At 46.5% G+C, this 14147-nt stretch overlaps 1 protein-coding gene across 1 annotated transcript; it reads left to right on the plus strand.

Annotated features, from left to right (window-relative positions):
• Window positions 1-1116: 1116 nt before the first annotated feature.
• Window positions 1117-4283, plus strand: E1B28_006880 (uncharacterized protein; the record flags this gene model as incomplete). Its single annotated transcript, XM_043151581.1, has 7 exons — window positions 1117-1142; window positions 1217-1272; window positions 1328-1693; window positions 1772-2257; window positions 2540-2570; window positions 2685-3220; window positions 3355-4283. 7 exons carry the CDS (start codon window positions 1117-1119, stop codon window positions 3567-3569), a joined length of 1716 nt encoding a protein of 571 aa, XP_043009661.1. The 3' UTR covers window positions 3570-4283.
• Window positions 4284-14147: the final 9864 nt, after the last annotated feature.

The raw sequence follows: 14147 nt of genomic DNA on the forward strand, positions 1-14147 counted from the left end.
CAAAGAATGATGGGTTTGGACGATGCTTCGCCGCCATCTCTGGTTACATAGTAACGTTAACGTTCAATCCTTACATACTATAACTTGTACAACTTGGCGGGGCTCACGCAAACCGGGGTAAGCCTGTAACACCCGTATTCTTCGGTAGAACGGACGGAACGAAGGAAGGGAAGACGTTGGAATTAACCAAAGGCGGCCGGTAACAAACCAAAGTGACCAGAAATGAGGGCTACCGTCGACACTTGGAGGTGGCGACATGGTTTCTAAGAGGACTGTAACGGAGCGGCTCTGAGGCCCTGGGTGCAGCCCCATACTCGGGCTCGGAGCTACACGGTAGGCATATATGATGGTTGGGTCTAAGGACCGTCGAAACCGTCACTGAATGGATAATTTTAAATGTAGACTACGGGTAAAAGACGGCGGTGGCAGCTTTTCAACGTTTCCAGGCTGCTTGGCATACTCATTAAGCGATGTTCGTTGTCGAACCGTTGACTGCGGCGTGGCATTGGTGACCAGTTATGATTAATCGCAGTGAGATGAGGCTGAATGGATTTTCTTTCATGACACGGAGCTTGGCACATCAGGGAAGCGAGTCAAGCAGGGACCAGGGGTCCAACATCAAACCCAGACGTTTCGGTAAGCAATCTCCGGTCCCTTACACGACCTACATATGTACCAAAGGAAACGTGACAGCTTAACAGGAACGAGCACTGGTTCCTACAGGTCGCGTTGGATCCTTGGTGTCTTGTTCAATGCTGATGGCGATGCCTGCTAGTTACCGGAATTAGTGACCCTTACAAAATTTCAATGGTGCATACAGAAAGTGACACTTTTCTGACTAGGAGTACTTCACCTACAAATAACAAGAAACGGTTTCGACGGGCGAAGGATTGCGAACAAATTCAAATTTCCGTTTTGGGCTCGGTCTTATAGGCGCCCAGTCCGTAGGACCGGATATTTCGGATATAATGCCTTTCGTGTACACAGTATCAGAATTTTGCGGCCGGAGAATGCCGGAGCCGGCACACCCGGAGCATTTCCAAATGGGAAAAACGGTCATGTTTCATATGCTTCAATAGGGACGCAGAAAAAGCTGTGTCTAAATTTGCAATAAATATGGTTTGTTTTCTTTTGGATATGAAGTAATCTAGATCTCAAACATGCCATCCTTATAATGGACTTCGCCTAGTCTGAGGCGTGATTTTTCCTGCCCTAGCTTACCTTCTTCCGTCACGTTATCCTCAGCGTATCTGGATCGACCAGAATATCCATGTGTGTTGCTATTTCTTTGGTTGTCATCTCTTTTTTGGCCTAATCATCTCTATAGCGGTCTTCCTCCGTCCTTCACCGACATCAACGACATCCAATCCTTCATCCTTGTCATTGACGACGCCGAACCCATACAATCTCCGTAACCCTTTCTTATGTGCCATCCGAAACCGTAGACAGATGAATTCACGTCGTACTCCGCCATCACGAACGCAACCATCACCATCTTCTCAGCTCTCATCGCGAAGTAAAGAATCACCATCGTTATTAACCCGGAAAGCGAGCGCGTCGAGTGCACGTCATTCACCAGGGGGCTCTCCACCCTTACAACCCCCTCAGAGCTTACCTTCACTACGTGATCATTTGCACCCTTATCTACCACCTGTAGCACCGCCAGAGAGGGAGAGTGGGGCATCGAGCTCAGGTAAGTCAATTATTCGTTGTTCCATACGATTTTGGACACTCTGATTTACCCTCGTCGCCAAATCGCCACTATTTGCAGCACCTCAAGCATCGTCATCCGTGCCGCCAGGATTTGCAGGTGGATATCCTTATCAGACTTATGGTTCAACCGCAACCGTTCCCAGCCATCAACCAGTCTATGGTGCACACCCGAGTCAACCAGGCATAGGATATTCGACATACTCTCACCCACCGCCACCATTACCACCACTGCATCAACCCTCAGGAGCAGGCTACCCATACTCGCAACCGCAACCGCAACCACAACCGCAACCACAACCGCAACCACAACCGTATGCTTCAACTTCCAGAGGCGATGACTCAGATGACGACGAACCCATGGTTGGGACCAGTACTGGTCGGCATCGTGGTTTCTCCACCCCAGGCCAGTCACGAGGTGGTTTAGGACCCGAAAGAGAGGCTTACGAAAGAGAGAGAGGAGATGAGCGCGGTTCTGGCAGTGGTGATTTGGATATGGAGGGGCCTCCTAAGAAGAAAAGGAGGAGACAAGCACTCAGCTGCACAGGTCTGTTATATTCGCCTTACACACTTTTTTCACATGTTGGAGGGGTCTTTTTTTTTACCACAATGGGTTCTGCCGCGTGGTATGCCTTCCAGAACACTGACTGTTCGCCCTGTCAACTTTATTTTCTTCGCTTCTTCTTCTCTTCGTTATATCATCTGAACGCTGACGATCTCCCCCCTTTCTATTTTCCCGCAACTCCTCCGAACCGCAACGAAATCCTTCAATCCTACTTTTTCAAACTTCCCTTCAATGAAACCACCATATCGCCAATCATTAAACCAGAATGCAAGCGAAGGAAGATCAAATGTGACAGGTAGGCTTTCCATCGAAGCTATCTCCACTGACATCGCCGCATAATGTCCACCTTAACCTTCCATCCTCACTCTACCCTACTCGACTCTTTTCGCTGACAGTTTTCTCCTTCTAGATCCCAACCCTGCGCACCGTGCACACGTCGAGGCGAACAATCCAAGTGTCAATGGCACATCGTCGAACCGGTGGAAAAGTACATCCCTCGACATGAATTCGACGAATTGAAGATGCGAGTTGAATACCTCGAGAGTCTTATTCTCCGTGGTGGTGGAGGTCAGGGTGGCTACTCGTCTTACCCTCCTCCTCCTCCTCTTCCTCCCCATCAATCTGGCAGTGGGTATCCTCCACCTGCTCAATCTCAATCACAATCTTACCCTTCCCCTCATCTACCACCACCGCCACCACCCATTCCTCAACCGCAACCGCAAGCACATACCGCAATCCCTGGAGTACCAGGACCCGCGCCAGCTCCACCACACCCACCGACGTCAGGTATCCACCACTTGTTAAGCGGTGCACCATCGCCTAGTCCGAGGAGTCCAGTGTTGAGGTTACAACGAGACTTGATGATGGATAGAGATCGGGAGCTCAGACACGTTAGGTCTTCACCGGTGGTTGGACATGCCATTCCGATTCCGAGGGAAAGAAAAGGTTCGTGGCTTGATCAAATTTCTTTTCTTTTTTCCACCGTTTCTATGGCAATCTTAATACGATACTAATTAACCGAACTTTTTTTTTTGTTCTTTGTTTTTTTTTTTGTTCCCTCCCTTATCCTCCATTCACAGAATCTACTACCTCTGTATCGCCGCTACCCCCCGTACCCGTACCCGTACTAACCGATCCGCTAGCTGGTAGACGGTCTTCGGGTCATCAACATAATTTGAGCACGGGTTCGGTGTCTTCTTCAAGCCAAGGACAGGGTGGTGCAGGCAGTAGGAATTCCCCGTCTGGTTCGACACCTATGATGAAGGGCCGGAGGAGGAGTGGGAGTCCGAGGTAGTCAGAAAAAACGTTTTTTGTTTCCTCTTGACCTTCGGGGTTATCGCGTTTCCCAAGCGGTGTGTGGGGGGGTGGTTCTCGTCATGCATATTCAGGGGTGAATAAACATTCCCCTCCATCATCATTATTTTTTTTTTGTGACGAGAGATGAGTTAAATTCGTCGGAGGAGTCGGAGGAGGGCTTGTTTTTTGTTCACCGGGATTTCATTCCATCATTTTCCTATTTGCGGGATGGGGGAATGACGGAGCGGAACGGGGCGGCGGGGGACTGGATGGGCTTATCATTCGTTTCCGGTTTCACAACCCTGGGTGCGCGGTATTTTTTCAATTGTTTATTTGTTTGTTTTTGGTCTAGCCGCTCTCTCTTCTCTCTTCCGATGTACTATCTCTCGTGTTTTGATGCAAGGGAGTCTTCTCCACCGATACTTTACCCGACGTCTTTCTCTATTTTGTCTTTTTTGACCCCCTTCCTTCTTTTTTGTCTTTTTCCAATTCTTAATCATATAAATCATCTCATTAATACTCAATACTCCATCTAATTCCATGTAGCGGTATCATACATACATCCTCCATACTACGTGTATATCTGAATTATAACCATCCCTGTATATAGCCACACTTCATTACGTCTTTCAAATGTTCAACGTTCAGCAGTTGGGCAGAACTCGGTAGATTGTCCGGTTTTGCGTGATCCAAGGTTGAATGTATCGCTCGAACTCGCATAACTACTGACCCATTTGAGTGAATTGATATATGAAATGTGTAACCATGCTTGCGACACACACGCACCTACCCGAAGAAATGCGCAAACTGGACCCGGTTTTGATTTCGAGGTCAAAGTCAAGTTTTGCGCTGCAGGTAACTTGAACATTAGTGGAATTCAAGTTGAATAAGAGGGTTTTGTCGTCAGGCAACGAGTTGATCATCCAGGATCGACCCTGCAGTGCAGTTACGGGTGCCACTAACTTCTATGACACACTTTAGCAGTTCAAAGACGGGGACATGCCGCGCTTTTCGCGAAGGATTCGTTATTCAAGAACTCCAAGAGGCCTATCCGGTCGGGTCCAGAGCCTTATTGAAAGTTGTAGCGTACTTAGCCAAAAACGCCACAATTTTCCTGAATAATTTTAATAAACGCGATCTCCCAGAACCCCCGCCACACAGAAATTCCCTCTAGAACATTCTTTCCAAAACGCAAAAACGCTAAATTTCTCTTCGCCCCACCCTTTCTTCTCTTTCTTTTAACTCCGTCATCATTTGAGAAAGTTCCACGTAGAATTTTGATTTGTCGTACTGTTGACGTTTCTTCGTTTCACTTTTCCACGACGTTCGCCTCCAAAACGGAAACGGATCGAATCGAACCCTGTCACTGTATTCGAGGGCTAGGGCCTCGGTTCATGCTGTCCCCTTGCATAGGTTTTTTTTTTAAAGTCTGGACTCTGGAATGACTCCTTTAATTAACTCCCCTTTGGAACGTCCCATTCCAGGATTAAAGATCAACATTCCAGTGGCTACTGTGGGAGAAGAAGGACCGGGGGAAGCGGGCTTCGAGGGAGAGAAGGGCCTCAAAACTTCAGGCGCCCGTAATAAATTTTCAGTCCGGTCCGGAGTGTAGTAGCCGACCGTTCCCCATTTTTTTGTTTTAGATCCGGAACTATATTTTTTTCGACGTCGGCGTTGGCGGCCCATTTTTTTTTTTTTTTTAATGTACCTGTTATGATACTATAGCTCAAGTACCATTCCAGTCATGATGGACGGAATATAGGAAATTGCCCGGAATGACATTGGACGGTAAAAGCGGTCAGAAGACGCAACCTCAGTTGAGCCAACTTAGACTTTTTCCCAAAAGATGGAACCCCTGAGATGATACATCATGAAAAAAAATCACGACGGCCCTTGCGAGCTTGAGGCTTCGACGTGAAACCCGAGTTTAGGCGATCGGGTCAAAAACCCGGCCGAAACAAAAGATATTGAGAGAACAAACACAGATCTAGAGTTGCCTATGGAAGGAGGGATCCGGCCGTCATATCTTACTTGTGAGGGGTCGGTTACAAGCCTATATCTGGGGTTGACGTCGACAACAGAGAACCGTTGAGAGGTCGACGGTCCCTTCGTGCCGTGGATACTTCAAGTTCAAAGTTCAAAAGTTCTCAGGCGACGGTCCGGGTCAAGGTCAATTCAAGATTAGAAGAAGGAAAAAACCAATACTTGCGGTCGTGCGAGGGCACACCTAGTAGTGGGTCGAGACCTAACATGAACAGCTGATCGAAACATTCCCTTTGGCCCACATCGGGACCAATGCGAGAGAGCTTGGGCGTCCAAACCAAACCTACACTCTTCTGATCCCCCTCTCACGCGCGAGACAGCATAGAATTCCCATGAAATCCGCAGGAATGCAGAGGTAGTATGACAATACTTAGCTTTTGAAGCGGTCCCGACGACAGTCGGACAACAGGGGTTGGCAGAAAAGTTTACCCCGGAGGGGGGAACTCAATCATCTCACCGAGCATACAGTACATACGCGTAGAAGACGGGAGGAACGCTTTCAAGACACAGCTTCAAGGAACAGTCGATGTCGCTCGCTCGGGATATAGAAAGAAAGCTCGTTGAACTGCGCCGAATCTGTGAACACTGAGCTAATAGGTAGCGACTGAGCTGAAGCTTATCGATTTCTCTTACTCGCGTACGTGCCAGTGGTATCCTAATCAGATCTCAGGATTTCTTCCAAGGGAACCAGGAATGTTGAAACGAACGGCGATACCCCGATCTGTTCGGAAATTTTCAGGATCTATTTTATCGGTTAAATTCCAATATCAAAAGCGCTTCAACTTCAGACGGGAGCAAACGGGAAAACAAGCGAAAACCGTGAATTGCTAATTGCTACAAGTGGGTGTTGCAGAGGGTGGGATCGGTAGGGAAGAACGATTTATCCAAATCAGTTCAGAACGGACATACGTAGTGCCCGTTTGGATGTACTACACTACACTATGCAGCGCCTCCGTTGCTAGGTGCACAAAGAAATCAGCTAACGTCCGACCAAGTCATATACTTCTGTTGACAAGTTAGCGCTAACGCCATCTCTAGCCTAGTCCAATGTAGGCTTCGAACGTGCTTTAGAGCCTTGGCTCGCCATTCACCCTTTTGCCTCGAGGTCAAGGGCGCATCCCACAGCTAACGAGCTGAGCTGGACAAACGGAGAGAGTGTACCACTAACCCAATCAAAATAACAGCGAGAAACCCGCCACTTAGTGCGCAGTACTCAGTCCCAGCGACGGATCTTAAACTATCTCCGTTTGATGTAATACTCTTCGAACAAACAAAGCAAGAAACCCTTCATTCGACAAGTCGGAACACTGACATGATTGATAGGCACCGAGCTTGTTTCTAGAATGCGTATACCGTCGGTATTGGTGCCTCTAAGTGACATGCTCAGAGCAGAGTGCGGCCTAATGCCGTGTTTAGTGTCCTTGTAATCCTGAATCAAGGACGGTCGAGACGGCAAAGTCTCCCCCGGAGCTTATCGGAAGCGACCCGGCCTGTTTCTCCGACGGTATCTAGTCTTGTCCAAAGACACAGAACCAGATATCCAGTACTTGCCATGATACGGCAAATACAACTTCGCGAGTGATCACCGAATTAGCCATTGCGCTGTACGTTCGGCCAAGGACGAATGCCGGGGTTTAAGTGTCTCCTTTGTTCTTCTAAAGTCAAGAATCCGAATCCTAGGCTCAACCCGACTCGGTAAATCGTGGTAAGCACCTCAGAACTTAACCAGAAATGGCCCCCGGCCCGCCATTTCCCCAGCGGTACTAGTCTTGTCCAAGGAAATATACAGAAAATAACCCAACCTATTATCGAATTTGATAAAGGTACCACCGCTTGAGCTATTTAATTACAAGGAACCCGCAGTCGAATTTGAATGATTGAAAGGCCTTCAGTTTCTTGTGGCCCGTAATCTTCTTCAGCTCCGACGGGGCGTGAAGACCGGGATTTTTATTATAATCAACCTGAGCTTTCGAAAGAATCCCTCGGTCGGAGATTGTAACGGTTTTAGTCGTAGCTCAAGTGACCTTAGCTCAGCCACTGTACAACGTATGTTCCGAAGTCCTGTGAATCATCATGTACCATGCATCACAGACGAGGTAGAAATCGGAGCACGGCCGCCAGCTTCATGTCGCTTTTTGACGGCGAATATGCAGTGAGGCTCTGTAAATTAAACACCATGAGTCGTCCACGTCAGTCCTAGTCATCCCTTTTATCCGATATAACTTGTCAAATGTAAAGCGAACATTGGCAATCCGATTCTATATCCGAAAGATCTTGCAGGATCTTACCCCCCACCGACCGTCGACGGAGCGGTATCAATAAAGTTTCATAGATGCCGCACTCCTACCGCCCATCCTACCGCACAAATTGCAAAAGCACCGAGTCTGTGCGGTGCGGTCCGATAACAAGCACTTTGTGGGTTAGGTTATTCTTGAAAAGACCGTGAAGGCCGATTTTTTTTTTTGTCTGCGCAGCATTTACGGATCTTGCAAGCTTCTATATCCGAATGCTACAAGGTAGATCTTTGACGTCGTTTTCTCCAATTCATTCCGTGTTCTCCGTTTCTCCAGCGCCCTGCCTGCATGTAGATCCATAATCGATAAGGCCAAGGGACGCGCCGGGGTTTTTGCGACTCGCATGTTCATTAGCATTAGCATTAACATTAATGAGCATGTTTGACGGAAAGGGACAAGGGACAAGGGATGTTATCATAGAATTCAACATATACGATGGCTACAGTGTATGATATAATCTGTACAGGAAGCTGATTAGCCACCTCATCTTCAGCAAAAGAGGACGATAGAGACGGCATGCCCAGCTTCCAACGGTTAAGTTCCCTTCTTCTTCTCGTAGCACCAAAGTTTACCGAGCTCCGAGCAAACCGGAACCCAGTGAAAAAAAAACAGCGCTCGAGGTGACTGTGAAGAAAGAAGAAAAAAAAACCCTATTGAAAGTCCGACGCAACTTTTATACTCAACATAGTCACGTGTACAAACAAACGCACGGACCATCAACAAAGATTATAAACCAAACCTTCCGATTTCTTCCTTTTTTTTTCTTTATCGAAAGTTTACACCTCGCAAGTTGATATTTGGGATTCCTCCTTTTTTTCTCATCCCAGGGAGGATTCTTGAACTTATTTCTGCGAGGGAGAGTAGATTTCTTCTCTCACCTAGATCTCACCGAGTTTTTTTCGTATCGGATGAGGCCCGTATGGGAGATACATCTACTATTTGATCAATTATACTTTATTTTTCTCGTTCCTTTCTCTCGAATATATCTTAATTTGTGGTCCTGACCGTCATATTCGTATTGTACTGCTCATCGTCGCCACTGACCACGAGGAAGGCATCCTCGACATCGCGAGCCACGTATGCCGCAGTCATCCACGAGATCCATCATAACGCCTTCCACTTACCCACCACGAACACGACCTCGCCCGCCCGTCCTCGTTCTCCGCATTCATTTTTTGCCTCAAGTAGCGCTGACGATTATCATGAGATAAGGTTGGAGGTGGAAATGCGGCGCTTATGGGCCCTCGTCAAAAATGGAAAACTGTGAGTTGCGATTTTCGCGCAATTTCGTTCCAATAACTAGTCTTGTTGTGTCATCCGATCTTCCTTTTAGCCGTTTCTATCATTACTAACCGGGGTTAGAAGCATCTCATGGAGCACCTAGTTTTCGTCGTACTACCTAGTGAGCTCGAAAAGATCCTTGTGTTCTTTCTATCCGCTCATCCACTTTTTCACAGTATTGTTTCCTGGATCATTGGGGAATGTAAAAAAAACTTTTCGTCTCGTAACATGACCTTGAAATTCGAATGCAGCCTTCCAGGGCCAGAAGGCGGTTGAGATTCGAGAACTTGAAGATACCGGTGTTCAGACTTCAGTATCAGCTTATAAAGTTGTGGATATGGTACGTCTCCCTATTCCCACCCAGCGAGGTCATGTTCACTCACAATGCAGACAATGTTCCTCCACAGATCCTATGAAGGACTATACGATGTATCTGAAGAGAGGAGTTAATGAATGCCTATCAACCTCGAGACTGTACGTCCGTTTTTGAGCCTGGATTTTCTGGCATCCTCCAAGGGGCAGGCCAGTGAGGAAATGGATGGTGCTAGACCTGTAAAGCATTGCTGTCGCTACGACTCGTGTATGATCACGTATGATAGAGGGCATGTGTTTTCTCCAAAGTACGTCCTACCTCTCTGCATCGAAGCACCGACTACCTTCATCTTCCGGTAGAACGGGTAATTGAAGTACAAAATCAAAGCTTTGGGAAGGGGTTGATTAGTACGATAGTTGGGAACAACGTGAGTTGTATGATTGTGAATTTCTTTCTTGTTTTGATACGCAGCACAATGCAGATATACAGCCATATCTCAATTCAAAACTACCCATTGATCATAAGACCAAACGCTCCTTTTAGCTGCCTTAGAGTTCCCGTGGACAGCGATTGAGGGGATGTAAAGTCGAAGAAGCCGCAAGTTCAGATTTTAATGGAGATAATGCCCTTTCAAATCCGTCCAATACCGAAGTCTGCACAAGGCCAGAACGTTCTACTATGTATTCTTCGTCGTCAAGTTTAGTTCTTGTCAAATACATCCAACTTTTGACAGGCCGCAAAACATGAAGAGTCTCGGTATGTGTCTTGCCTCGTGGAGCTTCACCTCGACACTTATAGGACTTACAACCCTTTATCCACGTGGTGTATCATCTCAATTTCACGGCTGCGTACGCAGGTTATTGTCGATTAATATTTTCACGTCTCCAATAGCCATACCGGTACCAAATCTACCAACTACTTTCAGAGCTTTTCGGCGTCATAACTTATACATGTATCCCATCACCAACTAACATGAGGATAGGACGTCGATCGTAACTTTGAAGTCGCGATGTCACAAGGTATGCACTAATACTGCCTTTCAACGTCTTTCATTTTGACCATCAATCCAGGCTGCTAACTGAGGCCGTCATCAACGTCTAGTACTCGATCGCACCTTAGCATCTCGGGCGTACGGATAACCCCCTGACACCCTCGGCGCCGCAGTTCTAACTCCCCTCGCATTCAGCCATCATCCTTCATGAAGGCATTCTTGGATCACAATCCCTATCAACTATTCGTTTTTGTAAACCCCCCGCCTACATTACCCCAATCGCCTTCGTCGAGACGCACCGTTAAGTTTTATCAGGTGGGAAGTACGAGTCGTACGTCTGTCTATCCGTATTGACAACGTCGTGAAACATCAGTCGGGAGGGGGGACTGACGGTGGTACTTATCCCTGACAGATGATCTAACTTCCACCTCTAATCACCTGGTGTATTTCAAACAAACCGAAATAAAATAAATATAAAAACAAAACGCCACCAAAGTTCATCTTGCCGTTATACGACATGTCATAGACGACCCTGCGTTTAAGCTTGAACCCTTCCCGTCGAGACGACGTCCGGATGGGTGACCAGTGGCGGCGGTACGGTACGGTACTGGGGCTGAGACGACATGGTGATACTAAGGGCCAGGACGCACGCGCAACAATTCTACTAAGTACCTCTGCAGCTCTCTACTTACGTTCGTTCGTTACCGTACATCGCTGATTGACAGGCGGGTTCGGTGTTGTTCTAGACCAAAACGACGAAAAAATCGCTCTCAAGACGATTGGCTGGATGTAGTCTTAAATGTAATTTAACCGGTGGGGTCGTCTCTGGGAATTCGGTGTTTGCATTTAGGTCCGCGTTTATTTTTAATGCTTTTCCGTGCGAAGCCAAGCCGATTGACAGAACTCTGAACCATTTGCTTTCCATAAATATCATACCTCCGTTTCGGTGTTTCGGCATCAGGTCCGTGTTGCTTCCTGCAGGCGCCTTTTTACAAAGGCGCGTTGCATCTTCCGAAATTCCGAGTTACGAGCAACATACACCGGAAAGCGAGCCGGGATCGTGAAAATTCTGATGAATACTATAAACCAGCTTTCCAGGAGATGGAGACGCATTATCGAAGAGAGCACCACTTCCCGCGTCCTATAATCTCTTCGACCTCTGTGGCTCGAAGTTATTTCCTATAACCTACCATGAAGTTCTAGGCGCCTTGAAAATTTAATCTACTGATCAAGACAGAAAATGCTGGTAGAGAGGCTGGTTTCTTTAAATTTATTTTTATTAATGAGTTTAGAATTACTCTACTACTTGACTCTCACTTTGAGCGTATTCAAGCTGTGGACAGCACGAAAACGGACTTGATACGTGACGCGGACTTGTTCCAGACCCGCTAGTATTATGAATAGCTATATCCGGAACATTGTACGATCTTTCAGATGAACACTGATATCTTCGGAATCTAACTTCTGATCTTTCACCCCGCTCCCTGTACGACTGCTTGGCACCTTCAATCCACGAAAGAATAAGAGGAATGTTTGAGGCGATCTACCGGTATGATCGCAACCAGAATTATGGCAATCCGATGGTCTCGAAAAGTCTATCTGAGTACATCAAGTCGATAGCAATGGTTGAGCAGAGATTTATCACATCATGATAATCCCGTTAATGAAGAAAGTCCGAGCGCCCGTTAATTTAATTAATAGTACCACAACAAAGCGGAAAGTGGCAGCGAAAACACTGCCGCCTATACGCGTTCCTCCCTATATGAGAACGGATGTCGCTAATACAACGCTGATAGAAGGAAGATTGGGCACGACTCACATACCGGGAAGGTCTTGACCCTAGGCTTCATCCCACTAGCCACGATCAGCCTCCGATCTATGCATTCCAAACTTCTCCCGCCTCGGGTCAACATATCTCGATTCAACGGGTGCACCGTATTGAAAAGCCGTAACAAGCAAGTCTGATCCTGAGCGGAAAAAGTAGCGATAACGACGCACCAGTAAAAAGATCGACGGGAAAATAGCCTTGCTTTCCGGCTACCACTCGAACTGAAAGAACGTCCCGCCTCCAACAGCGCCGAAAGCGTTGTTAAGGTTTGATATCAAGTGATGTGCAAGTTGCTCCTATTCGATTATGGTCGGATGGAAGGGCAATGTACACAAAGAGTTTGTGGGGGAGGATAAAAGTGCGTGTTTAGAACGCAGCGATAATTTAACTCTCCTTTGAAACCGTGATTCTCCTTCTCTGAGCCCACGCACACCCGTCGTAGACCATGTAGGACAATGATAATAAGTCCCACTACTTCTCTCCCTCCCTGTTATAATAATTTGATAATGATTTACTGTTGTATCCAAAGCCGTACACCCAATTATAATGTAGACTCTACGTTCCGCCGTACCATAACCAATTCATTATCGGATTAGCGAACAGACCGCCGCCATTAGGGTGATTGGTGCTGGCCGTAAAATCTTGAAAACCTGAATATAGTTTAGTGGTTCGACAGATACAGGCCAGGGGTAGAAATAATCTTAAAATTCATTGCCTCAATGATGTTATCGGTCGATTAAACTTGATTTGTAGTCGTTTGTCATTTGAAGCTGTCTAGCAGAGGCTCTGAAAAATCTTTGTATGGTGGCAGGACAAACCAAGTCAGTCAAAGTCGCGAAATCTCCATGAGCTCAGTTTCAGAAAGGATGAGACTTGAATGTCTGACTATAGACTTGCATGAATTTTTCATCCATACAACCATCAAATGATTGAGCTGTCCTCCATAAAGGCAAAAGTCCACATTCAATATGGCCCGGAACAGTAATAGGAAGGAAATTGAACCATTAGAAGACATAAATCATAATATAGTATGTACATGACAAGATTTCGACATTGCCCTCCAATTGTTCCTTGTTAAGGGATCCTAGCTTGTGATTGTGATGATTGAATCTTTTGTGTTTTATTTATATTGGTTTCTGCAGCATTGAAAAATAAATAAGGTGAATATCAGGGTAGCCATTGAAATAATCTGATGAACTCAGAAGAGATCAAAGAATGGAATGATTTGGAGGAAAAAGCCATGGGAACCATTCAACTCCATTGCCCCAACATATGCAACATCTAATTAACAACTGCAACATGGTCATTGAGATGGTCGAAATACTTAAAATACATTTTGGATCTCCTGGTCCTGCCTCTGTCTTTATGGACTTTTGAGAGGCTATCTGTCACAAACTGAACCAGGTGTACTACCTTTGAGCGACCACTCTTGGAGTCAAGTACGATCAGATTCGGCGCACAATCAAGGGAATATCATATGAAAGACTCGATTCATAGGAGAGTACTCCTGATCTTAGGAGAAGGGGTAGCAAGTATAGGAGTGCAACCCTTTTCATAGATAGATATATAAGGATTACTTAGTAGTAGGTAGTTCCCTAGAATTTGATCTCCTCTGTTCTTGCCTGTTCTCATCCTATTATCCTGTCCCTTTGCCTATGCCCTCTCTTTCCTGTCACTCTATGGCTTTTCTGGTCATCTGTAGTAGGGGTACTCACCACTGAGTTGTGAGTCCGGACTTGTCACTCGTTAATAACACTGTGTAACACCACTAAATATGGCTAGCAAACACACCTCAAGCATGATGCGCAAACCAAAACCACACCAAG

This window comes from Marasmius oreades, chromosome 4 (assembly GCF_018924745.1).
Source record: "Marasmius oreades isolate 03SP1 chromosome 4, whole genome shotgun sequence".
Taxonomy (NCBI): Eukaryota; Fungi; Basidiomycota; class Agaricomycetes; order Agaricales; family Marasmiaceae; genus Marasmius; species Marasmius oreades.